At 39.4% G+C, this 26,636-nt stretch overlaps 1 protein-coding gene across 1 annotated transcript in view; it reads right to left on the bottom strand.

Annotated features, from left to right (window-relative positions):
* The window catches only part of LOC139709421 (uncharacterized), an 84,147-nt gene that overhangs the window by 989 nt on the left and 56,522 nt on the right, over window positions 1-26,636 (bottom strand). Inside the window, exons 13-36 of the mRNA XM_071621388.1 lie at window positions 25,828-25,920; window positions 21,816-21,908; window positions 21,043-21,159; window positions 19,835-19,909; window positions 18,978-19,073; window positions 17,122-17,160; window positions 14,224-14,298; window positions 13,366-13,503; window positions 12,710-12,793; window positions 11,935-12,138; window positions 11,235-11,330; window positions 10,361-10,456; window positions 9,671-9,766; window positions 9,046-9,199; window positions 8,418-8,517; window positions 7,599-7,659; window positions 6,911-7,018; window positions 6,201-6,272; window positions 5,271-5,595; window positions 4,376-4,834; window positions 2,382-3,887; window positions 1,979-2,039; window positions 1,146-1,280; window positions 224-358 (exon numbers count right to left, since the gene is read on the bottom strand). Of these exons, the coding sequence (XP_071477489.1) occupies window positions 224-358; window positions 1,146-1,280; window positions 1,979-2,039; window positions 2,382-3,887; window positions 4,376-4,834; window positions 5,271-5,595; window positions 6,201-6,272; window positions 6,911-7,018; window positions 7,599-7,659; window positions 8,418-8,517; window positions 9,046-9,199; window positions 9,671-9,766; window positions 10,361-10,456; window positions 11,235-11,330; window positions 11,935-12,138; window positions 12,710-12,793; window positions 13,366-13,503; window positions 14,224-14,298; window positions 17,122-17,160; window positions 18,978-19,073; window positions 19,835-19,909; window positions 21,043-21,159; window positions 21,816-21,908; window positions 25,828-25,920 (4,418 nt within the window). The remainder of the gene's footprint in view (window positions 1-223; window positions 359-1,145; window positions 1,281-1,978; window positions 2,040-2,381; window positions 3,888-4,375; window positions 4,835-5,270; window positions 5,596-6,200; window positions 6,273-6,910; window positions 7,019-7,598; window positions 7,660-8,417; window positions 8,518-9,045; window positions 9,200-9,670; window positions 9,767-10,360; window positions 10,457-11,234; window positions 11,331-11,934; window positions 12,139-12,709; window positions 12,794-13,365; window positions 13,504-14,223; window positions 14,299-17,121; window positions 17,161-18,977; window positions 19,074-19,834; window positions 19,910-21,042; window positions 21,160-21,815; window positions 21,909-25,827; window positions 25,921-26,636) is intronic.

Genomic DNA, 26,636 nt, shown 5'->3' with positions numbered 1-26,636 from the left:
TGATTTACTTCATCCACTGGATAACACATTTTCATAACATTCCCTTACCCAGCATGGCATTGGATGATAAATTCTCACACCTCCAACCAAAAGCTTTCTGTATGATAATGGAATCTTCAAATGAAGAGAAATGGTGTGTGTCTGTCTACAGACACAGCAGCTTTGGCACTGGGTTGGTGTGCATCTTATTTCCCCTTACGGACTCTTGCAAGAATTATCTCACCTCTCTAGGTCCTTCTTGGCTGCCTCGGCTCTCTCCTCCTGCCTCCTGAGGGCGCTCTGCAAATCCTGGTTCTGCCTTTTCTGGCTGTCAAGGTCCTCCTGGATCTTGAGTACTTCCCTGTGCTCTGCTTTCAGCCTGTAGTTTGTGGCAGGACAGAAATTCAAAAAGCTTCATCCTTTCTCCTTTTGATTCCGCATTTCATAGTCCACATTGTTTACCGACTTCATTTTTCTCTTTGGTTTCATGAATCTTTACTTCTCTCTCCTATATCCATGATTTCCAACCTTCAACTCCTCCCTCTTCACCTTCCCTTCTATTTCATCTTTCTCCTCCAAGTTATGTCCAAACATCTTACTTGATTCTCACTCTATTCTTCCTTACCACTCTCTCTGTTTCCTTTTCTACCATCTCCACTAGTGCAACTTCAACTTCTAGCCCATTACTGTCCCCCACTCTTCACTTTTTGCCCTCCTTACAACCCCCATATGTCACTTCCCTCTTCAATTCTCCTCTTTCTAGGCTCTTCTTCTGCCAAGCAACGATCCAGATACGGACTACACACACATGGTGTTACCACAAACCTTTCTCTTTCATTTACTTCACCATGCAAACCTTCAAGCAACACATATAAGCTTTATGCTATATTTCAGAGTTACGTGTGTCTGCCACAGGCACCAAAGCTATCGATAGTTGATTTAACATCTCCATGTTTTTAAACGAATGTACTGGTAATGATGAATAGCATGAAGATTCAAAGTGTTTCATTTGCAGCAAAATCATTATTACCATTTTTTTTCCACATGTGCAAGGTGGCAAATAAGGCATTTTTTATTGTGATCCAAAAACCAACAAGTGATGTGTGTGAAAGCAGCTAGAGAGAGAGAGAGAGAGAGAGAGGGACTGGTGCAGAGGAAGTACTCACCTCCTGAGTTCATCTCTGAGAGCATCGGCCTTGACCTCGTTGTTGTGAAGGATCTCCTGCAGCTCTCGGTTCAGCTTCTGCTGTCCACGGATCTCACCCCTCAGCTGCTGGATCTGTTCATCCTTGGCTTGAAGTCTGACAACAAACACATGATGAGACTGAAATTTGAAAGTGGCCCTTCTTCCTTTCATTTTTAATTTCTCTCTCTCTCTTTTTTTTTCTTCCATCCTTTCTCCCTCTCTTGGTTTTTATTCCTTCCTTTCTCGGTCCAATTTTCCATCATTCATTTTCTTCTAGTCTTAGTTTCACCAATCAAAGACCTAGGCCATCTTACAAACATTTGTCAAGGAAATTGTTTTAGACATTTCATCTTTGACAAATTTTATCCCAGACAGTTTACAAGCTGTTTTTGGTACCTTTTTAAAGGGTTTGCCCGTTATGGTCCATATGAATATAGAATGGTCAATCTTTTGGTTTGTGCGTACTCCACATATTTCTGCCAGTGCCACTAAATACAGATTCATTCTCGGAATCAAGGTAAACGGGAAATGACAAGGTGTTCCATTTTTATCAATCATCTGCAGTGAGCTGTATGTATGATTTCCAGAAATGTCCATCAATTCACAAGATTCTGCATCAAATTTATTTGAATTTCCACATATGAGGTTTCTAATTTTCTTTACTCCACAGTTATATTACAAAATGCATCAGTTTATAATTGATTCTGACATATACGTACAGGCCACTTCCACACGTGATTACTCATGATAAAGAAAATATTCCAATTTTTCTCTCTGTTGCCAATGGTGACAATATTTTTAGGATGCACATACCTTTCAGAAAACAACTCCTGAACATCGTCATCAGTCTGTCTCCTTCCAAACTGGTTTTCTCCTAGAAATAGGAAAGAAAACAAGCTTCCTGAATTCAAAAGTGCTACTTGTCTGGTCAAACGATAATTGTTTAATAGTGTTTGTATGTTTTTGTGACACATATAGTTTCACCCAATCTGGTGGTTTCCAATCCAAATTCAAAATTACTAAAATGTGCACGGTCAAATTTGAATGACAGCTTTATGACACAAGTATTAAGCAAACCTCTGCAATACTTTCACTAATTTCTAACACTGAGAACTGCAACATGTAGTGCTATTAAATGACTTCATGCACTCAAATGTAATCTTCACAGCAAAATACTGACAATGCATCACTGGTGATCATTAAATGGAAGTCTCACCTCCCAGTAGTCTTGTGATTGTATCCACGACCTCATTGCCATCCCGTATTCTCTCCTCAATGGCTGTGACCCTCTCAGAGTAGACTCCCTCCATGGCCGACTTGTTGTCCTTCTCCAGCCCCTTCAGGATGCTCAGGGCCTCTGACAGCATGTTGGTCAGCACCCCCATCAAGGTGCGGAGCTCTGCCAGCTGTTCGTGCAGCCGCCCAATCTCCATCTCCTGCGACCTGATGACCTCCTCGCTAAAGGAGTTCTGCTTCTGCGTCTGCAGCTCCACCAACTCGGAGAGCAATTCTGCGTTGCGCTCCTGGAGGGAGGCGTTGGCATCCATGACCTTCTCCAGTTGGGTGGTGACGTTCTCCAGGTCCTGCTGGAGTCGCTCGAAGGCGTTGCGGTTGGCGACAAGCTCAAACCACGCGCTGGAATCGGCGGGATCGCGGGACGGACTGGCCGGTCGGCTCAAGCCGGCACTCTGGATGCGGGTCTGCAGCTTGCGAATCACGTGGCGGCACCGCTTGAGTTGCTTCTTCAGGACTGTGACTTGCTCCTTGAGTTCTTCCGTATCATCAGTCAGACCAAACCCAGAAAATGTTACATCGACAACACCAAAGCTCCTCTCTGACAGACTGAGACTGGCAGATGATGTGCTGTCCCTGTCATCGTCAGAGCTGGGCACCTGCGACAGAGATGCCCCTGACATGCGACGGTTGGCTAATCCAAACACAGAGGTTCGCACGAGGTTGGAGTCGCTGCTGACACGCTTCGGAGTGCCTGGTGCAGCAACCCCGGCATTGTGGAGTTGTCGTCTGTAACGCTTGATGCGTTCGGCCTGCTGGTGGACGGTGCCTTCAGTGGCATGGAGTTTGAGAGTAAGAGCCCTGAATCTCCTCTTTGTTGCATTCAACTCACTCTGAGCTTTCTCCAGCTGCTTGTGCAGTGATGGCGGAAGAGTCCTCTGCTCAGCTCTTGGCGACAGCTTGGTGGGTTTACTGCGATCATCCATGTCCACCTCGTCACCATTTTGTCCCTTCTCTCTATCCTCAGAACTCTTCAGTTCTCCCTTCAGTCTCTCAATCTCGCGGGCCATGTCCACGATCAGTTCTGGATTGAACTCGCTCCCCTGTCCCTCGGCCCCTGAGTTGTTGAGTCGGATGTGTCGTTTCAGAAGTTCTATCAGGTTCCTGGCCTTGTCCAACTTCTTCTGGAGCAGAGCCTCTCGTGCCCTGTCGGCTGCAGCCCCTTGGTCCAGGTGCCTATCCCTCTCTTCCAGCCTCCTGCGTTCCCTCTGCACAGCGTCCTGGAGCTGGGATGAGAGCTGCTCGTTCTCCAGCTTGAGGTTGTCCACCAGGTCCCTACCCGAGTCCGGCGGAGACTCCGGACCGATGCCCAGGTGATGGCGCAGGGCGGCATTCTGCTGCTCACTGGCAAGCAGCTTCTGGTCCTTCTCCTCTAGCAGGGCTTTGGCCTGGTCAAGTTGCTGCTTCAATATGGGGACGACATGGTCTCCTGGTTTACAAACATAACATATCCATTGTCATGAAACACATCTTGACTGAGATTTGCATTTACAGTGACATTCCATATTCAATTTGATGATCTGAACATGGCATGCATTGTCAATCTATATGAAAGATTTCAGCTTAGTTTAATGTTTGTACAAGTGTTCATCATCCAGATTGTAGTATAACTTCTCAAGACAAAGAATTTCATGTTTGTCCACTTTTCAAGAAAGTGAATTAACATCAAGTCTACAAACATTTCTTATTTTGAGAGGGGGAAAAACAGAACAGAATGAGTCCATCTGGATATGCCAGTAAAGAAATTACAAAACAAATGCAAGCTACATACAATGTATTGCATTTCTAAATTTACATGCATATTATTCATAGAGATACTGCATATAAAATGTAAAAAACTTCCTACTGCACTTGATGACATTCTCTCATTCTTTTTGAATGAGTACTGACTAAAAAGAGCACGCAGGAAAGGTTTACCTGAACTATCACTTCTTGCTTGATTGAGTAGCGCGGCATCCAGCTGCTGTTTCAGGGTGGTGTTTTGCTTCTCGCTCTCCCGAAGCTTCTTCCCCAGAGCAGCCAGATCCTTCTGGAGCCCGGCCACCAGCTGCGGGTCCCCATCCTGCTCCTGTCCAGGGATGCTGCGTAGGCTGTCCAGCTCCTCCCGCTCCAGCCGCTTCTCCAGAGACTGCTGCCGCCACCGGGCCTCTTTCAGCTTGGAGCGCAGGTCGTCCACCTCCTTCCGGAGTTCCTCCTTGGACGCGGCATTGGAGTCGCGGATGTCATCCAGGGTGATGGGGGACTGAGGGACGGGAATGTAGAGACCGTTGTCTTGGTGGGAGAAGCGGGATGGCTGCGGCATCATGTCGGGGTCGTGACCAACACCAAAGCTCCTGCGCTGGGCCTCACTGGCCGTGGTGACGGTTGGCGAAACATCTGAAAGTGAGATGGTAGAGTGGTATCCAATTATATCGAGCATTATTGCAAATTGCACTACCAGCATATCGACCTTCAGAAATCACATGCACTGTTGATTGCTCAAATCCATCCATCTTGCCAGTATTTTACATCCAATCATGCTAAAATCAAGACTAACACGCTCAAAATCATTAATAATCATTTGAAATGTAAATTTTTACAAACCCAAATCAAACCTCCTGCTTAAAGATCGGTTACACTCATGCTACGAATGGTCCAATCAAAGATGTAAAAAAAAAAAAATGAATATCATGCCATGTCATATGATGGAAGGTTAATATCAAGTTCCCTGGAGGTTAATATCAAGTTCCCTGGAAGGTAAATATCAAGGACCCTTATTTAGGAGTGGTTAGTGCTGTTAGATCACCATTACCCATAGACATGCTACACTAACCAGTACTGTCACTGCCGATTCCGCTACCCACACCACTGGTGGTGGCCGACTGCACCACACCTTGTCTGTCGATCACCACGTGGAGGTGGTTGCCCTCGTTTGTCCGCCCCATCCCTTCTTCCATCTGGCGCCGGAGGGACTGCATGGCTGCCAGCTCCGCCCCGAGCACGTCTCTGATAGATCCCGGGTTCGTGTCGGTCATCCCACCCCGGTTACTTCCAGCCTCACTCTGGTGCGTGATGTTGACATTGAGAGGAAGGGCGGAGTGCAGGGCGTCGGTCAGCCGACTCAATTCCCGGATCTGATCCTGAAGAAGCTGCTGAAGCTGTTTTATTTGTTTTTTTCCAAAACATCACAAGATTTAAAAAAACAAACAAAACAAAACAAAACATAAAATTAGCTAACAGATTTCAGAGAGGCATATGAAGGCATTCACATGACAGACTGGACAAGTGCTATGTGAGTAGAGTGACATGGCCAATAATTAAACTCAGCCCTGTGACAAATTAATGTGATAAGGACTTTATTTACAAGTAAAATGGGACAGACTGGACAAGTGCTACGCGAGCAGAGTGACAACGCCAATAATTAAACTCAGTCCTGTGACAAATTAATGTGATAAGGACTTTATTTACAGGTAAAATGCTTATAATACTTAGAATGTGGTAAAATTGCCAGATTACTTCGCTATCAAAACCATTGTTGTAACAGCATACTAGATTTCCAAGATTAAGTGACGTCACGTGATAACTAAAACTCATAAAACAGTGGGGAATGATACTAAAACGTCATTCAACACTGAAAGGTATAACCTACAGCTTATTGAAGTCTTCAATGAAATACCAGACACACTATTCATTTAAGACACCAAAGAATTTAAGGACCTACTATGCCGAAAGAGAAATGAAATCGAGTAATGGTGTCACAAACCTGATCTGAAGAATCACTGCCACGGGGACTCTTCTCATTGTCAACAAACTTTGAATTTTCCATTTTCAGTTCCTACAGAATGATAAGAAGAGAGAGAGAAAAAAAAAAAAGAGATGAAACAATGTCTTTTCACAAACATCCATGTAGAGATTTTGTGTTTGTTTTTCTACCTTCAATCTTTTGTTATTAACTTCTGATTTATATATGAAGCAATCAAAATGGCTGAATACAATTGTACCTTCACCCAGCACGTTTTGAAAAAGTAGTATGTTTGTGCATGCAAATTAACATCATTTTTGGTGTTCCATGAGGAAAATACACTGTACTTTTATCCTACTGACCAACAACAGTGCCAATAGACACCTATGCATTCAAACTGTTCCCATTCAATATTTGAAGTAATAATACAGGAAGTCAACTCGGGAGTACATAAAAAATATTGACACACAGCCATTCTCACACAGCAGTCTTCATATAGCTGTCCTCACATAGCAATCCTCACAGAGCTACCCTCAAATAGCCATTCTCAAACAGCCATCCTCACAAGGCCATCCTCACACGGCTGTCCTCAAGCAGTCCTCACATAGAAGTCCTCAAAAGTCATCCTCATATAGGCGCTAGCTGTACTCACATAGCAGTCCTCAGATACATGTAGCAGTACTCACACAGCAATCCTCAAAATGCACAAGCCCACCCTCAGGCAGCCTTACCTGGTATAGATTATCCTTGATCCTGGCAGCCTTGTTGAGGGCATCAATGCGATCCTGCTTCTCCTGAAGCTCATCTTCCAAATCTGCTATCCTCCGTCGCAACTTGGCCTGTACAGAGAGGGTGAGAGGGTGAGCAATATGAATTGCCAGGACAAGAGAGATGGACAGGAAGAAAGCCTATCTCACTGTTAGACAGACTTCTGACACCATCACGGATGACAGCATGATAGTTTTCAAATGATAGCTCATCGACTGTTAAGACATGATTCATACAACTTCATATTCCACGATTCCTCAATTATCTTTTTTTTTTTTTCCTCTAAAGAGCAAATTAACTCATGAACAAACAAGCATTTCTGTCTTAGTGTGCAATAATTTGCTTTGAATAGCTGATTATAACAACCACACAAATATGTTCATTTACCTAAACTCAAAAGCACAGGCTGAAAAGAAAAAAGCACATTGATAAAACAATTCCTTCCTTTTCCCTTCGTATATTCATTCCATTCCTTCAGGCTTCTTTTTTTGCTTTTTATTGCTTTTGTTTTTTTCAATTCTTGCCATAACCAGTTAAATGCCTTACTGCCAGAATCTAAGGGAAACAATTTCTGAAGTGAAGGGATACTGTTTTGATCCTGGACAGTTCTATAGTTGACACTCTTATCGAGTGACAGCCTCTCTCACTCACCATAGATTGCTTGTTCTGTCGATCAGCCTCCTGCTCATCTTGTAAACTCTCCAATGACTCCCTGTGAGGGGAGGAAAATATCGTTAATCACACGGTCAATGATGCTGTCACGCCAATGATTTTCCTCTGCACAGAGCAGGTGATATATTTTTTTTCCAGCAATTGCATTTCAATAACATGACAAGTCATAATTTCCTTTCACAGTAACTTTCATAATGAACCACAAATGTCTGCAGCACCGTGATACCCTAGTGCTTCGAAATATGATATTTAGTACTTTATAAATGTTACATATTTATTCGCGGCATGAAATTTTCGTGAATTGGAGCCGACAGCCCTTTTCGTGGCATGAAATTTTCACGAATTACCACTGGTGTTCAATGCATGTAGTGTAGACAAAAGCTTTCGCATGCACTTTAATTTCGCGAATTTTGGCGCTCGCGAAATTCGCGAAATTAAAATGCACGCGAAAATTTCTCGTTTTACAGTATTCATATCAATTTGAATTTCAGACACTTGTCACTCTTCTCTGGCATGTCACTCTTCAAATTTGCCTCCTTGATTCACGGATGCCAGTTAATATAAAAGAGAGAGAGCCTGAAAATCATCTAGAAGAAGCTGGTTTGTACATGAAAGGGGCCTAATGCTTGATTCTGCCAGGGCCAGAATTCAGACTTTTTGCCTGAAAACGGGTATCCCTTTTGAATTCATCAATTCTGCATGTCCCTTCACTAGTATCAAAAGATGCCATCACAAAATCATTCAAAATTACTAGATAAAGAGTCCAATCTGCTAACACTCTGGAAGGATTATACTCACTTGGCTTTGGCTAGAAGTTTATTCTTGTTATCCAGGTCTTCCTTGAGGGTTGCTACGTAGTCTTCATCCGGGAGGTCGGACTTCAACTTTGAAATCAGGGCTGAAAAGAAATATACTCTTCCTTCAGTACCTTACTGATGCTAGTTTAACAAAAGATCATTAACTTGGATAGAAACTGAATTGATAAAAATGATACAGTGGCTAGCAAAGTCAAATCACATTCTCTACAGTCAAACTTTAACAGGCAAAGTCTTTGACAGATAATCCAACAGCAAACAATAAAGATATATCCAACATCCAATTGAGGGTTGCTACATAGTCTTCATTGGGAAGGTCGGACTTCAACTTTGAAATTAGGGCTGAAAAGAAATATACCATTCCTTAGGTAACTTACAGATGCTAGCTTCAACCTCTGAAAAAAAAATGTGCTGGCTTTACCAAACATGCATAAGATACTGATAAAAGACTGCTGACAATAACAATAAAGAGAGGCTAGCGAAGTTAATCACATTAAATTCTCTATTGTCAACTTGCACAACTTTAACAGGGGGAGCCTTTGACAGGTAAGACTTGCATCCAATAAACGTCCAATTGTATGGTGCTCTACTTTTATTTTAAAAATGCTCACCATTTTTCTTGTCCAGCTCTCTGGTCAGCCGGTCAACATCATCCCTGAGCCGGGCAACCTCAGCCTGGTGTCCAGGGCTGGGCGAGGCTCGGACCGCAGACTGCTGCATGTCCAGGAAGAGGCGGTCCTTTTCCCTACCACTCTCTAGGAGTTTCTGGAGATTAAAGGCAGGTTTAAAAACTTTGTCAAAAAAAATTTTCTTGTTTTCAAATTTCACACACAGCGTTCACTACTGAGAATATGTATCATGTAACACACAACTGGCTTAATTCATCTTCTTGCAGAACACACTCCTGTACACATGCTTTGAATAGAGTATTGGTGCAATCTTCAGGGGTTGTTGAAAGAAAGGTTTTCTAAACACAGTATTTTATTATTACTCATATTCATCTTCCTTTTTGCCCATGCACTCTCAAGTTTTGTTTGCATCTACATTACTTGTTTATTTCTACATCATGTTGTACAATGTATTTTCCATTGTTTTTAATGATGAGTATTGAATAAATCTGAATTTGAATAAGAGATAAAGAGAGAAAGAGAAAAAGAGAGAAAGAAAGAGAAGAGTTATGCCATGATGTCTCCTTGTGCCTTCTGGAGACATGCAGAGAAAAAAAGGATTTAATACCTCAATGGTCTTGTCTTTCTCTGCCAAGGCATTCCTCAGTTTCCCCAGCACTGCTGCCTGCTGCTGGTCAGCCCTGGCTAGTGTGTCTTCAGCACTCTGAGAAGCACATGAAATATAACATATTCATTTCAACATATGAATGTTTGAACAATTTGTAAGTACAATATGTGTATACTAAGTATGATATACCTTAACTACCAGCACATTACTTAACTTTCTGAGGTTCAAAAGAAATTTCTCTAACAAATACGTTCAAAAGCATCTCCCAATTGATAAACATCTCCCAGTACCTCCCCCCCCCCCCCCCCCCCCCGGCAAATTTCTCTACGTCTTTAACTAAAAAGAGGAGTTATATCTTCTAAGGTAAACTTATGTTTGGTTGTTAAGGGGAGTCAGGAAAAGTCTCTTGGAGATTACAGCACAGAGTATTGTAAGGACAGGGGCCATCATAAATGCTGCAACAAAGCTTTATTTGATAACATGATTTTTTTTTAGAACACTTTTATGAAATCAAGGGTATCAAAGTAAAGTAAGATAACTGGACAATTAAAAGTAGTAGAGGTCTCTGCAAATCGACTGCATCTCATTTTGAACTCCACCATCTGGAGTAAGATGAGAAACTACTGACTCAGCTTTGATATATCCCTCCAAAGCACAAAAATAATGTGATGAGAGAGGTCCATATCATACCTGCAACTCAAATTCTTTCTCAGCAATCTGCCTCTGGAGCTCTCGGACAGTGTTGCCACTGTCAACCAGGGCCCTGTTGTACTTGTCGTTCAGATCCTGTGGGGTGTAGGGAAGAGAGGGAGGGACATATACATTGTAGTTAGAAGAAGGGAGAGGATAGATATGGTGGCACACGAAGAGACGGCACAGATAACATACTGTGAACCTACAGATCGGCAGGCCACTATATTACTAGGGTATTGAAGACATAACCACTCTCTATGCATCATAAGAAAATGATGTGGAAAACAAGAGTGTCCCTTGAGTTGATAGTCATTGCTGTCACAGATATGTGAGACAACATAACATGACATAATATGTGCAGTATCATATTTTCCCTGAAGGTCTGTTTACCTGGTATATCATAACCTCAGTCAGAGAGTCTACGATTGTGAGTGCATGTGTGTGGGTATGTTATATCAATTTCTGCATTGGAGTACAGCAGCCACATATCATTATGTCATGTGTCATCATAACACTCACATCATGTGGGAAAATCTTCATTTTCTTTTTTTTTTTTGGGGGGGGGAGATGCCTTTTGACTTTTGAAATTTGACAGGTGGTAGTTAAAGAATCATTTACTACTGAATTTCAACATACTCAATTTCGGCAAGAGTCAAATTTCAAAAAAAAAAAAAAAAAGTCAAAATCAGCTTTCCCCACACTTTCTGCCCTTCAATGATAACTGACTTTATATGGGTAACGTGATGATGGACCATGTATACAGTTATAAGATTAGTACGTATGAATAGCCACCCCACACACAAGACAATCAACTGAAGTACTTGTACAGATGGATGGCAGAGCTGGTATTTAATCTATTTGCTTTTCTCACCTTTATCTGGCTGTCCTTGTCTCTGATAGTGTGAAGCAGGTCTTGGGTGGCCTTTTCATTCGCTGCAGCGACATCGGCTCGCTCCTGGACGATCTCCTGGATGACGACAGACAGAAATAAGAAGCATTTCAACATAATGCTCTACAGCAGAAAATGAAAGCTGTTGCGAACTTACTTTGGTGACCTGTCAATAACATACACGTGTATGGAATACTGGCCCAAAATAGGAGTGGTACTTAGCATGAAGGAAATGATCACTAGAATTAGAACTTGTCCTCAACCTGTCATGTCACACACACACTACGATGTTGCATCTTTTCATTATAAATGTGTCACTGTTCATCATTATTGCTTCAAAAGGTAAAGTAAATAATCCTCCCAACTTCAACCTTTTTTTTTGGTGAATATATGGCTTCTTTTGGTTGTAGAATTGTCAAAAACCACTGCATTGCTAAATTCAGGACTAAATCTTAAATTGGCAACATATGTTAGAAGATTAAATATCCTGTTTCTATCTCAAACTGGCAACTATATGTATATTTATCTCTGATTTTGCAGAGATTTGGCAAATGCAACCAGTTCCATCTCATTGTTCCCATATCAGATATGCAGTGAAATTCACAGTTGCCAATTTGATGATAAGACAATGACTTCTGCAGCCCAATTCCCCCAGGGCTAGATGGATAAAGGTAATGCTCACCTCCAGCTGCTTGTCCTTGGCCCTGAGCCGATCGTTAAGCTGTCTGATGGCCTCATCCCGTGCCGCCCCACTCTGCTCCCTCTGCTTCTGCTGAGCTCCACGCTCCTCCTCCAGCTCCCGCTCCTTCCCAGCAATGGCTGCCTGGAGCCGACCAATGATGGCGTCCTTCTCCCCCAGGGAGCGCTGGTGGTTGTCCTCTGCATCCTGTGGATGGTTAGAGAAGCAGGTGTGGAGAGTCATTTTGAAAACTAGCATTACTACATCTCAAACTGACTGTTCTGCCATCATTGTGGTTGGACGAGGTCTCATGTACAGTGGAAGGAGGCAAAAGAAGCTATGTCAAAGCAATCTAAAAGGCATCAGGCATCTCCAAACCACGTCACATACCGTTGTAGACATGATCTTATAACACAGCATTTAGATCATATTTCCTTGTCACTTGCTCTTCACTTGGGATCTTCCTTACACCTCTTCACACATGGGCAGTGTTTCTTTTTCAACCATGTGCCTCTCTCAAAGAACATGCAAATTCATGAAACATCATGCATTCACAATTCCTTCACATGAAAATACACAGCATTGCAGTGTGACATGGTTAAATGACCACACTGCACCAGAGTCAACCCTGGAAGATTGCATTTTTATACAGTATCTGCATCTCAGTCTATTGAGTGACAGAAGGGTGTTAATGCAGCAGGTATTTGTATAGTGTTAATGTCTTTTTGGCTCTCAAACAATGATGATAAAATACAGGAATAGGGCCTATCTAACTCACATCATTTGCCTTGTTGAGCGCCCTCACGTTGTCCGACAGCTGCTTGTTCTTGTTGTCAAGGTCCTTTAACTTTGCCTCTAGTTCCTGCAAAGTGCAAAATTCAAATTTAATTCAGGATTGATTCCATTTATAAGTGAACTACGTGGTGGAAACTTTCAAAGCACATTAGCCTACAGCGTAAACTAAGTTTTGGTTAACAGTCTTTGAGCACCTTCCTCACAATTATGGCAAACTACTCAAAGCATTACTCAAAGCATTTTTCATTTTTAAGATTTTTTTGCATGTCTAAACAAAATTTCATCACATTCATATCTTCTAAATGCACATAACGAATTCAATACACACTCAAAACTCAAAACAAAGAAATTGCCCATTCCAACTTATAACTCCGTAGTAATGAACGAACTTCTGTTTTGTTCTCTTTTGTGTTTTTCAAGCCCCAAGGATGCTTTCTTAAAAACAAATCAGGTGCCTTTTTATAGTCTCTTCTCAAGAAAAGAGCAAGCATTAACACACTCAGCCCAAACTCCAATCTTTGGTTTGCAGGGAATGTGCATTATAACATGATGAAGCACATCACCTCTGACAAGGGAAGGTTCAATGTAGTTGGACATACACACACACTCCAAGGGGATGCATTTCCTTCACATACGAACCCCTAATCTGTTGGCGTCCTCCATGATCTCGCCGTGAGCCTTCTCCAGGTCCTTCTGGTGATCCCGCAGCGACTGCTTCAGCTTTCGAAGCTCCGCCTCCTTTGCCTCCAGTGCCTTTGTCTTATCCTCATTGGCCTCCTGCACAACCAATAGGACAGTTGTGGTAATGAATATCATTTATGTTCACCACAACACTACCATATTACTCTTCCATCCTGGGATTACATGCATAATATGCTTTGCATTGATTAAAAATGTATGAATTGTTTGCACAAGTATCCATCTACTGCTTGCACAATTTGTAAATGTCATCTACCTGCAACTTTCAAATAAGCAAATACAATTTTAAATCCTGAAGATTGTATATCAGCTATCTATCATTTTCTACAGGTGATCAGCCATTTCCATAATTGCTGTACTACTTTGGGTGATTTTTAAGTACAAGACAAGTGTAGTTGTGTTCACTTCAGGCTTGATGCCTAATGTGTAACAACTCTATCACATTCATTAATGTGTAAATTTACCAGTATATATATATTTTTCCCTTCTTTATGAAAGAAAGTTTATTTGGTTTGTTCAATGCATTTTGCCGCAAGAATACCTTTAAACTACACTGCCTTGGAAACTGAGATGCATAAATTCAGCCCGCTCAGGTTAGCATGAAAATGCTGAGGCATGGGAAATTCATGTAACAGCATTATTTGAGCAATTATCCCCGATCACAAAAAGAGTGAATTTAGAAGAGAACGGAATCATTACCAATGAGGCATTAAAACAACACCTCACAGTTCATTTTCGGTGATTACAAACAAGGTATCAATTTAGCAGATCACATGACTGAGAGAAATAAACACTCACCTGGATAGCCTTGTCCCTGTCAGCTAGCTTGTCTCTCAGATCCTGAATGACACCATCAGTTGAGGCATATTGAGCCTAAGGAAAGAAGGAAAGCAAATTTTTTTCTGGTTGACATGTGAAATTTTGACAGACTCTGAAATTTCTGTCCCTACAACATACAGGCTTTCTATCTTTTTCCATCTTACAATGATTGTGAAAGCAAAAAAATTATCATACTGGAAGTTGAAAGTTCAAAAAAGAAACATATAATAGTACATGTGATTACAAATTATATAAAACTGGCAGTAACCTATCAGTCAGATACCCTGTGTATGGAAGCCCTGGACGATTTCTTTTTACCATACAAAACTCTTTGAAATGGTATCATCTAATATACCAACAAATTCATCAATTATTTAAAACTTACACTAGGAGAGGTTCTGACATACTGTAGAAATAACTTGATAATCATCAATTATCCCCAAGCATGGTACACTATCATGATGTTCAAGTCACATGTTACTTGCTACGAATGGCAAAAAATGCATATGTCTCTCCAATAAGGTGTGACCAGACTAAATCCTATCGTCTGTGTTTATGACATGCAAACTAACCAGCTACAATCAGATCCAACTACTATTGTTAAAGTGATACGATACAGAAATCTCTATTAGTATTGATTCACAGGAGTAACAAACTCAATTGACTGGAAAATATCAGTCCAAAAAGATGACTTCAGAACACACTTTCAACAAAAATATAATGCACACGACACACAAGAAAACACTTTGAAGACTGGATAATCGCAATGTGATGTCAAAGAAATGTGGCTATGCAGTGATGTAAAAAACAGGATACTCCATGGAGAACCATCAATAGAAAGAGGTCCTATGCAGTGAAACATGAGTTACTTCTGAGATAGTGCACTAGGTACATTTGTTTACTTAATTGCTCAACAAGTTGACATTTGACAAACAGAAACACACCTAACAGATTAAACAAGTGTGCGAAGCACCATTTAGAGGCATCATGTTTAACATTATCTATGCTGCAAGTTAAAATTTGTCTTAAAGTTTTGTTGCTTGAGCTGCATAATCTCCAATTGGATGAAAAACACATATGAAAGCACACAAAAGTTTTGAAAATCATGCTGTTGCAACTGAGATACATGTACCTATGAACAAATATCACCACATAGGATGTTAATCAAATGTTTCAAATGTGGTTTACCATGACACTTAGGTTGATGGGGAAAAACAAAGATCTGAATATCTTTAATCCAGTCAATCTCAGATATTCAAATATTCTGAAGCAATCAACCATCACTTTATCAACCTGCATGAATTTTTCTTTTCTTTTCTTTTTTTGTTGTTGCTTCATTGTCAGTATGTAGGGCCGTGCAACTCAGATTTAAAGTCTTTAAAGTCATTAAACAATGCCTTAAATTTCTGTCACATGTTTATTTACAACCTACAGCATGTAATTGTATATTCAGTGACACCACGAACAGTGGTTAAATTAGTAAATAACTGAAATGGATTTTGTATTACAAAGTGCAAGAGGAGAGTAAAACAATCAGTTGAAGGTGCCATCTGTACTGCTGAAACAGCCATTGTGGTAATAACATGCAGTGAGAGTTAATGCATAAAATTCTCATCAAACCAAATGAATGCATGCCTTGCATTTTCAAATATACATGTATCAGCTAGATAGCAAACTGGCCAGAGGTAATAAAAAAAAGGGAGAAACTACATTTCTTCAACATAAAGTCTCGATATACATGTATATACAATTGTGACTTCCACAAAGTTTGTACAAGATGTAGCAAATACCCATCAGAGCATGTTCCCAGGCTGATGAAATATTACAGGTGTGCTATACAGAGTACTGATACAGTTTGCATGATGGTATTGATGGTAAATGTGCAGAGAGAATTCAAACCCATCCATGGAACAATATACTTCCATCTATGCAGAGACATCACTCGATTGGTGCACATTTATCAATAGTTTGGTGCATGAATATTCATATACGTACAAAACAAATGAGGCAGAGAATTGTCAAGATATGGGTGCAGCTGACAGAGTATGAAATGTACTAGCTTGGTTGGATTCCATAGAGATTTTTTTTTTTTTTTTAATGATATTAATGATGCATGATAGCCTTGAGTTTTGCAAGTGCTCTGACAGGCAAGAATGAATTTTGAATTGTTTAATATGTTACATTTATCTGTTTCATTAATTCATAAAAAGGATGTCAGGTTATATCATTTTTACTATTACTTCAATATCCCCCCCCCCCCCCCCAAAAAAAAAAAAAAAATCCAAAGGAAACAAATTTGTAGTTAGAGTAGAAGTTCATCTGTACTGGAAATTCAACTGGAATTGGTGTTAAACTTTTGATCTCCATGCAATACAATTCACAGTTGACTGAATCTTCCATAAGTTTAATAAGCAAGTTTTAAGGTGTCAAGGTTTGGATCCCACAAATATCACTTGTGTCTGGACTATCAAAATCCTAGCTTCAAGAACAACAACAATGAAATTATAGAATTGAGAAAAGATATTAACAAATGTAATCTCAATAAATGTTTGTCCTTTTTTTTTCCTCCTCCAGAAGAACTGACACTGTTCTCTAAAGCTGCTACAAATCATTAACTGGCAATTGTTTAGATTAAAAACAAACAAAAAGTAAGTGCTGTCTATTACTGTATGAAGATGCCATGAAGTTGTCCTATAAATGCATATCATATCACATATCTTTTATCATATGAAAATGAAAATGTGTTTAACATGCTGGCATGACATGGTTACTCAGTAAAGTTAGAGAGATGTGGTAAACAAGCAAACGTAGTACACAAGTTAAAAAGTATTCACAGATAACAAGGCATGCTCTGTGCAACAACATGTGAAAACTTACATCCGGCAAGCTGGCATTCTTTGCGAGTTCCATGTAATCCTATGCAGATTAGTATTTTTGTGTGGTTTCATGGAAGAAATGGACATGCACATTACAGTGATACGGCTCAACTTGGCTAAACTAGGTAAATACTTACTCATCATCTCACATCAAATATTGCATTATAAATATACATAGTGCCATCTAAACAGGCATAAAGTTTGCTACCAAAACTACCTCATCCCTACCTAACAAGAAATATGAGTAAAAAAAAAAAGAAAAAAAAAGGAGATACAAACAGCAAATAAAAGGTGTACTTTATTGAAGCAAACAACTGTCAAACAAGATCATAGGTTTTATTGTAACCACTCAAACATGGCTGCAAGAAAGTCAAAGTACAGAATCATTACCTTCTGAACGTATGCTACATGTACTATCATATTTACACAGAAATATATAAAACAGGACTTGGAACAAATATAAAGCATGGGAACATATTTAGGGTACCGTACATGAAATGTGCTTTTTCCATTGCTGAATCTAACAAAATAAAACATATCCATCGACCTGTTCGGACAATTCCACTTTAATTGAGGAATGAAAAAAGAAACCAAGTGATTGCACATTTTGCATTCAGTAAGAACCTTTTCGTGAGCAGACCACAGTGTATAATGGATTAGGTTAGAAAATCACAGCGTGCATGGTGTAAGAGTGACTGTGTTATGAACACATTCAGATTGTTATTTTTTTGTTTCAATAGTTATCTCAGCTAAGGTGAATGAGACAAGCATGTAATGTACATAGAAAAATCCTTCATAACAAAACAAGTGCATCATTGCATTGCATTCTTTCAATACAAGTAGGACTTGATGTAAAAATAATCAAATGAAATCCAGTGTCTTTAATGCACTTACTGCAAATTCAACCATCTTTCATCATCAGTGTTTTTAAAATGTGTAAAATTCTCATGCATGGAGCAAAATAATACTTTGACACTACAAAGAATATGTAAATCCTCACCCCCCCCCACACACACTCATAGAATAACAGACACACTTTACAACACCCGAAGTATTCAATCCAAAGAACTGCCATTATGTTCTTGAAGGATGAAAAAAATTAAACTAAAAATCGTGTCTATCAGGAACATGTTACATTGTATTCTACACTTCAAGTTGTGGTATATTTGGCATATGAGTAATCACATCACATAAACTATTCTTGTGAAAAACCAACCCCCTCATTCCCCTCCCGTCCCCATGCCATGTTTAACAAATGAAGGCCACTGCCTGTGTATGTCTATCTGATTTTGATTTCAGCAGTCACAATACAGGGACGTTCTACAACTCATCCTTTCAGTGTACTGTTCAGCAATTAGTCTTTGAGGTGGTTTATTTACTGGTTGGCACACAGTTTTCTGAGAATTTATGAAGCATGGCATAATTCCAGTCATTGCCCCTAAATGTTAAACAGCCTTCGTGTTGAACTATTATTCATTTGATTACAACAACATAGGTATGTCCTGACTTAAACTTTGCCAGTCAAAAAGAAGAAGAAGAAAAAAAAAAATGCTTACGTCATCTAGAAAAATAAAATACGCCGCCTCTTATTTGCATATAATATAATAATGTAAGGTGTCGCAGTTTTGTGAAAACATATAAAATTCAAGGCCCTACTCTGATGAAACTTTTGCTATTTTATTTGCCTGATTTCACACCATGCCATAAAATCTACTTGACAGTAAACGGGAGTTTCACTTTAAATGAGGAGGCTGCTCCATGCGAAATGTGAGTGTGTGTGTGTGCTGACATGGCTGAAGTTATTGTGCTCAGCTTTGTTTTGGGAGGTGGAGTAAAGCCTTGAGGTGCCAAGCTCACCTTGATGAGTCTGTCCTTCTCCTGTAGTCCCTTTGTCAGCCTCTGTAGCGCCTTCTCCTTGAGCTCCAACTGTTGCTGGCTATCATCAAGGAGGTTCTACGCAAAACGGGAAAAAATTGGGAGAGTTCAAGATTCAGACACCTTCAGACATTTGATTACGTATGTATGAATGCATCTCAAATGCTGTGTTCTACTCATCACACAGTACTCTTTTTCCATGCCATGATTACATTGAATGCATTCTCAAAGTTGCCTTTCTCTTTTTAAAATTCAAGGCAACCCTGAAACCTCTCATCAAAGACTGCTGCTATTCCAGGATTGTTTACACTATCTTCCTCAATTGAGAGCTACTGTATATCATACAAGTCAGTGTCTAAGTTTTTATCTTAAATTGACATTTTGACTTGGGGTTTGTAATTCATATGCGAACCGCTCTCCAATCAAGGATATAAACCTCTTTGATATTAAAAAAAATCCAACTAAAATAAAACAATAATGAATCTGTATTTCTTACAGTTGTGAAACTGCACGACATAAAAAATGCAAAAATATGGAAAATATGATTTTCCTGTCCTCATTCCACAGCTTTCTTCTACTTATAAATGTGAAAAAGTAAATAATAATTTACATCGCCTACTTTTAAAACAAATATATATCTACAACCAGAACGAAGCTGACACAAAAATTATCATCAAAGTGTTAATACTATTTACCATTTTGAATGTTCATTATTTCAATTACAACATTGATATGCAAATTAACAAAATTCCTCCAAATGTACGCCCATGATTTGCTGCAGCTGCGACATTTAATAGTATATTTTAACAAAGGAAGAGATCAAAGCCGAAATGCTCTACCTGGTAATGTTGCTCAATAGCATCAGCATTTTCTTTGGCTTGTGCCTTAGCATCCTGCAGTTGGTCCTTCAAGAGCTAGAAAGAATAGATTTGGAGTCAGGAAGAAACAAAGTACCATTACCAAGTAAAACATATCTAGAAATACCACACCAAGAACTGTATCCCTTTCAATCCATTCCCACCTCCCCCCTCCCCCCCCCCCTCCCCCCGTAAAAAAAAAAAAGAAATCTACACCCACATCCATCATGTCAAAAAAAAACCCTCTAAGCATGATTTCTCATGATAAAATTGCCATAGAGCATACTAAAAGCAAGTAAACAGAGAAGCTCGACAACTTTTGTCTGTTTGTTGTTCATACAATCAAACACAATATTTTTCAATGCAATAATCACTTTCTTGGGAAGAATAGAAGATATTCATGCTCAAGACAGATCCATTTTGATAATCAGTAAGTGGATACAAAGAAGACATTCACAAAAAGTTTTCCATTTACAAAGGGTCTGAGGTTGTAGTTTAGCTTTGGGGGGTTCATGCTGTACAGGAAGAGGGAACATATGGTCTTCGATTTTGGCTTGACTCTTGCATGTCGAGACATGAAACTTGATAAGATCTCTTCCCTTTCTGGTCCCCAGCATGTTTTTACAAGTTGTGTACATCCCCCTTTTCCTCCCATTTCTAAAAATACCAGCAATGTACTGGTAATGTACTGTAATTGTTTCATGTAACAAACTCAGAATTTGAGTGTTTTGAAAACAACCAGTTCGGCACTTTTTTCTTTGCTGGATCCTTCAAATACCAAAATGTATGAGCAAGCTCATATTTTTGCATATCTGTAGAAATATCATAGAATTGATCTGAACTGAATTGAAATAAATGATACCTAAAATTACTTTCACAATGTCCAAGCATTTCAACATCACCTGGGCCAACATCATACATAACATTGCCACACGATCATTTTTACAAACTGCAAAACGCAACAAGCACTGTCACTTCATCATTCCCATAGAAATTTAAATTCTTAAGGGGTAACAGAGGAAGGTCTAGGAGTGGGACTAAAAAATGAGACACTGCTTTTAAATCTAAAAATGAAATCATATAAATCGTAAAAATTATGCCAGTCAAGTTGACATACATAGAAACATATCTCTAGAGGCTAATCAGTGAATCACAGAAATTCAGAGAAAAGATGGAGGAGCGATTCTTACCTTGAGTGCATCCTCCTTCTGTCTCATCAAGCCATCGGTTTGGTCCTCTGAATCTCTCCTCTCATCCCTCAGGCGATCCAGCTCCTGCTGCTTGCGAGTCAAGGACCGCTGTAACCTCTGTCATGAGATTCACAAGATTGACAATTCAATGGCCCCGAGATGTTTGATACTTATTTAGCTGTTGCTTATCAAAATAACAAGTTACATTTTCTGTATAAGTGGAAACGACTCATGTTCAAAAGTCCAATCAGAAAACTAGCAAGTTGCTCAAGATATAGAGCCAATAGTATCAATTGGCATGGCATTCTACATAAAAGGAAAAAAAAAACATACACACAAAATAAAAAATTTTCAATCCTGATATGCTACATTATTTCACATAGTGCAATGGTTTGAACACACTGCTTTGCATACAGTATAAAAATGTACGTCGAACATTTCATGAGGTTTTTATTTTTGCAAATTTCTCAAATTCAAAAAACATGCGAAAATATCAACTCTGATTCCGACATGAGTGTGAAATGCTCGCATACACTTCTCCGTTCAGCACTGTACATCACAAGCACAAATTTAATCACTTGCAAAATTGTCGGAAAGTTCTGATACATGAAAAATTAGACTCACCAAATATATGGCATATACAGTATTCTACTGCAGCATTACCTTCAGGAATACACTGTGAATTCATAAACATATATCGTCCAAATGAGTTTTTAGCAATCATATGATCACGATTCATCGATGCACTGGATGAGGAAATTCTGGCTGCATACCTCATTTTCCAGGTCCTTGCCATGGACATCAGCTCTCATCTCAGCAAGTTTGTCCTCCAGTTCAGACATGGTTGACTGCTGCTGCTCTATGCCCTGTGTTTTGACATAAAGATTAATAGCACTAGCATGAATCAATGCATCATCACTCTCATGAAAGCTTACACTGGTATTACCATCATCTACACTGCTAGAGTTAGTTTGATATCACAATCATCACAATCATCCAACATCATGATAATTGTATTCTTCATCTGTATAGCATTTCCACGGTCTGATTAATCACCATCATCTTCTGCAGCAACATTCTCAAATGAAAAACCTCCTCCTTAGTACAAATACAACTTGTAAGAAGGGAAGCACTGGTCTTTCAGAAAAGTAGCACACACACAATTCTGCTGAACCAAAATATGAGAAGAGTGATTTTAATGATGCACAGACCTGCAGTGTGTCTACAACAGAAAAATCCTGTCGTAATCATTACAAATCATCCACCCTTTGGCTTTGTGGAATTATACTATGCTCTTTTCTCTAGAACTTGCTATATGAAACAACATTCTAGCAACCTGCCAAATTGTTTAGTTGTCACCTGCAAGAAAGTCAAGAAATCACGTACAGCACTGCATAAGAGGGAATATTGTCACTGTCATAATTACCAATTTTAAGAACCAAATATTAGTGCCAAGTAATGGCTTCCATGTCATCTTAATCCAATGATGAAACCTGGTAATGATCCTTGAGGGTAAATCCCATAGAGCATACAGCAGAACAAACATTTCACACACTGCCTCCAACATCTCTGCACAACTTCACTGCCGTGTTTCTCCAGTTGTCTAATCCAAGGATCCAAATCCACAAAGTATAACAAAATGTATTCTTGTGGTGCTTCCTCGTTTCCTGTCTTCCAAAAGAATCTTTTCATTAGAAAGGTAAAGTTTTCAACATAGGGAGTACTGAAATTTGTGACATCCTTTCCAAATGGAATGCACACTTCAACTGCGGTATCTACAGGTGGCTGCAGAAACTCTCACTTTGAAGACAAAAGGGTGTACAAACGACCTTCAACCACTGGACAGGAATCTCTGTGATCCTGACACACATTTGTTTACAAACATGTCACGGCTTGTCTGGAGCAATTGACGGCAACTCTGTGGTTAATACCTGCATTTCCTCCATTCTAATTCCATCCCAATTTAAGACGACGTGGCCTTTAGGACATGTCAATGCACGTTCACACACACATACACACTACCTCTTACACAGGGGCAAAAGTTTACCCCTGGTACATAGACATGGCATGGACGGGTCGTCATATTGGTGTACAATTTTATGGCTACGGATGTGGAAGCACTCTCAGATGGAGTCATCAATGGTTTTTTTCATTCCTCACACAGTGAGTATGATGGAGTTGTTTGAAGACAAGCGTTACGCAGGATGAACCAACAACTGGCCACAGGAGAGTTGATATAGGACAACATCAACTTTGCATCTCCTACATGTACATGTTCTTTCATCGTACGGATAAGACATCCTCATGGCACTACAATGCTAAAAATAGTTCTTTGCCGTCAGGATAACACAGGCATGTCATCAAAACATCACCACTGCTTATGAGGACAGAAGGATCTTGTTCTAGAGTGAGCATAAAATCTACGATTAAATTGAAAACAAATTGGGATGATACAAGATGACAGGTGGTCTCTAAAATCTCCAGGATGACTACAGTTATATCAGGACTAACATTGTAAGCTTAGAGCTGGGTGTAACTTCTGCAGCAGAGCAAGGTGAGTTAGTAATTTTTGCAAACTTTGTAACAATAAAGATCTAGTAGGCTAGGATTTCAGCATTTACCAGAGGTCACTGAATACAAAGGTGACATACGTTTACTTTGCACTCTTTTCTTTTCGAGTTTACACATTTACTTTGCACTCTTTTCTTTGCGAGTTTACAGTTAGTAGACTAAAAAAAAGCCAGAATGAGAATGGATGCTAGGCCTTTATGTTAATTTTTTTCTTATTTTGAGAGAAATTCTTGAAAGAAGCCAGATCATTCTAACAGTTCTCAGGTCAGATAGCTTTTGAAACTGTTCTTTAGAATTACTTTCACCCACACGGATAATTGTTCCACTCATATCAACTACAACTAAGTAAATTTGAAAGGAAGTAGATAAATCTGCATGCCTCCTTGACATGACATTCTGGCCGTTACTTTACTGTGGCACATGTATGTGATATTGATAGCATAATTCAATATGTTATCTATGTGAAATTTAAAAAAGCACAAATTTGTGTGCACCTGCTAATTTTCCCTCTTTTTTGTCTGTTTTTGGTTTTTGGTATGTATAATTATCTACAATGATTATTATTGTTTTTGTAAAAGGATGGAAATAAAAAAAAATGAAAGACAAAAAAAACTAGAAATGTCGCTATGGCGACTGGTATGCCTCCGCCATAATGCATGGTTCTCCTAATAGGTCTATAGTACATGTGGACAATGTGTGATTACATTTTCACAAAATTGGCAAAATATTAAAATGACATGTTTGTCACAAATGTATTGAATGTTTACCTTCCTTGACCTATGTTTAATTGGATGAATAAGAGAGCATGTATTTGGGGATTTAAGAACTTTAACTTGACTTTGACCATTTCATAAGTTTATGCACTGAGTAATTTTCAAGGTATGGAGAAAAAGCGCAATTTCTGTATTGAACAGTAAATTGTTATCATTTTCATCTGGCCTTTGATTCATAACAGAATCACTGTCAGGCAGAACATACATAAATTCAGCATGTACTAAGTTTCAAGATAACTTGAGCCACTTCCGAGATATGGAGAAAGAAGTAAGTTCAGCACTTTCACTTGATCTTTGACCTTTTGACCTTTGACCTTCTTGGCAAAAAAAAAATCCCAGAGAATCCCTATTGGGTTATACATGCATACATCAAGTTTTAAAACAAAAAATCCTGCTGGCATTGCATAAATATAAGGAAAATAATAAAATTTGAAGTATTACCCTTGACCTTTGACCCCTGACCTTTGACCCCATGAACCCTAATTTCCCTAGATAACCACTGCCAGTCAGTGGATGCATATATACTATGTTCCATGAAGATACCTTGAACAATTTCCAAGATACAGAGAAAAAAGTGAAATTTTAACATTTTACTTGACCTTTTGACCTTTGACCTTTTGACCTCATGACCCCAAACTTTCACCAGAGAATCTTAATTGGGTAGTACATGTATACACTAAGTTTCAAGAAAATATCTTCAGGCATTGCATAGATATGGGGGAAATAGTAAAATTTTAAGCATTTGACCTTGACCTTTTGACCTTTGACCTTGAGCATGTGCACCCAAACGTTGATAGGCACAACTTCACCCCCTAATACACATACATGCCAAGTTTCATTAGGATACCTCAAAAGGATTTGGTAGTTACCCTGTCCACAAAATTCATTACGGACGGACGGAAGGACGGACGGACGGACGGACGGACGGAAGGACGGACGGACGGACGGAAAGACGGACGGACGGACGGACGGACGGACGGACGGACGGACAACCCGAAAACATAATGCCTCCGGCACCACTTCGTGGCGGAGGCATAAAAACTGCAAGTACACCTGCATACAATCCTTTAGAAAATGCACACTCAAACATATGCACAGACAGGCAGATAAAATATTACAACAATATGTTTAAAAAGAACATGTTTGACAAAACAATTAAACATACGTCTAGGGAAGAGAAGGGATAAAAACTTACTCAAATTTACTCATTCAGACTGAGAAACAGTATTCAAGACGCTTTGTACAATCAATAAAGTTTGGTATCTTGTCCAGGATGGTGTAACTGACAATGGCTCTTGATTTACATTATGTTCATCGCTAGTTATTGCATCATTTCCCGTTGCACTCATCAGCACCTGCTTCACCTAGCATGGATAGTGTCTCTGTTCTCTACAAACTTTTAGTGAATATCTAAATCGAACATCAGGAGTTGGCAACTTGCCTCATATTTCTTCCTCTCGGCATTGTGCAAGGCTTTGTTGGCTTTGGTCAAAGCATCCTCCAAATCTTCAATCTGTTCACAGAGCTGCTGGATCTGTAAGAGAAAAACAAAGACATCACTCATGTTACTGCCCTGTCCCTCACATACTGTCAACTTGCCCATTATATTGCCTAGTGGAGTGGAGAGTAATTATTCAGAATCTAAACCTCTCACAAGTCTTGAAAACAGGGGGCCAAGTGTCAAATTACTTGTTCTTTTTTTTTGCTTTTTTTAAGTGAGTTTTTGATTCCCTTAAAAAGATTTTTCCCCTTTTCTTCTCTAAATTGAAGCAAATCGGAGTGAGTATTTTCAGTATCAGACATGGGAAAGAAATGTGAATAACAGTCTATCATTTTCATTTCTAAATATTCATTTTGTTTGTGCTTAACATAGCAATATCTGTCTTAGCAACTCTCAAGGCAGGGTTTGAATGATTAACAAATTGTTTGGCACTCATTTCCACTTTCATTCAGATTAGATAGCTCATCAATCAAACCAAATTGAAAGTTTGGGTCAATATTCACGACATAATCAGACACTTATGGCACATTTCAGTTTCTCTCAAAGCACCTCTCTGCAAACTATTACTGTAAAGAGCCACTGTAACAGATGAAGAAAGAGAGAAAAACAAAAACAAGAGCATGCTGCTGACTCAGGACACATTTCAGTTTCTCTAGAAAAACATTCTTATTCTTGCGAGCTATCAACATTGGAGCTCATGCAAAAGATGGTGGGAAGAAAAAACAAAACAAACAACAGAGACATGCATA

The sequence above is a fragment of the Diadema antillarum genome, unplaced genomic scaffold (assembly GCF_040938485.1).
Source record: "Diadema antillarum isolate AM-2024a unplaced genomic scaffold, OU_Dant_1.0 seq00001435_RagTag, whole genome shotgun sequence".
NCBI classification, from domain to species: domain Eukaryota; kingdom Metazoa; phylum Echinodermata; class Echinoidea; order Diadematoida; family Diadematidae; genus Diadema; species Diadema antillarum.
This window is presented reverse-complemented; position numbering and strand designations above follow the sequence as displayed.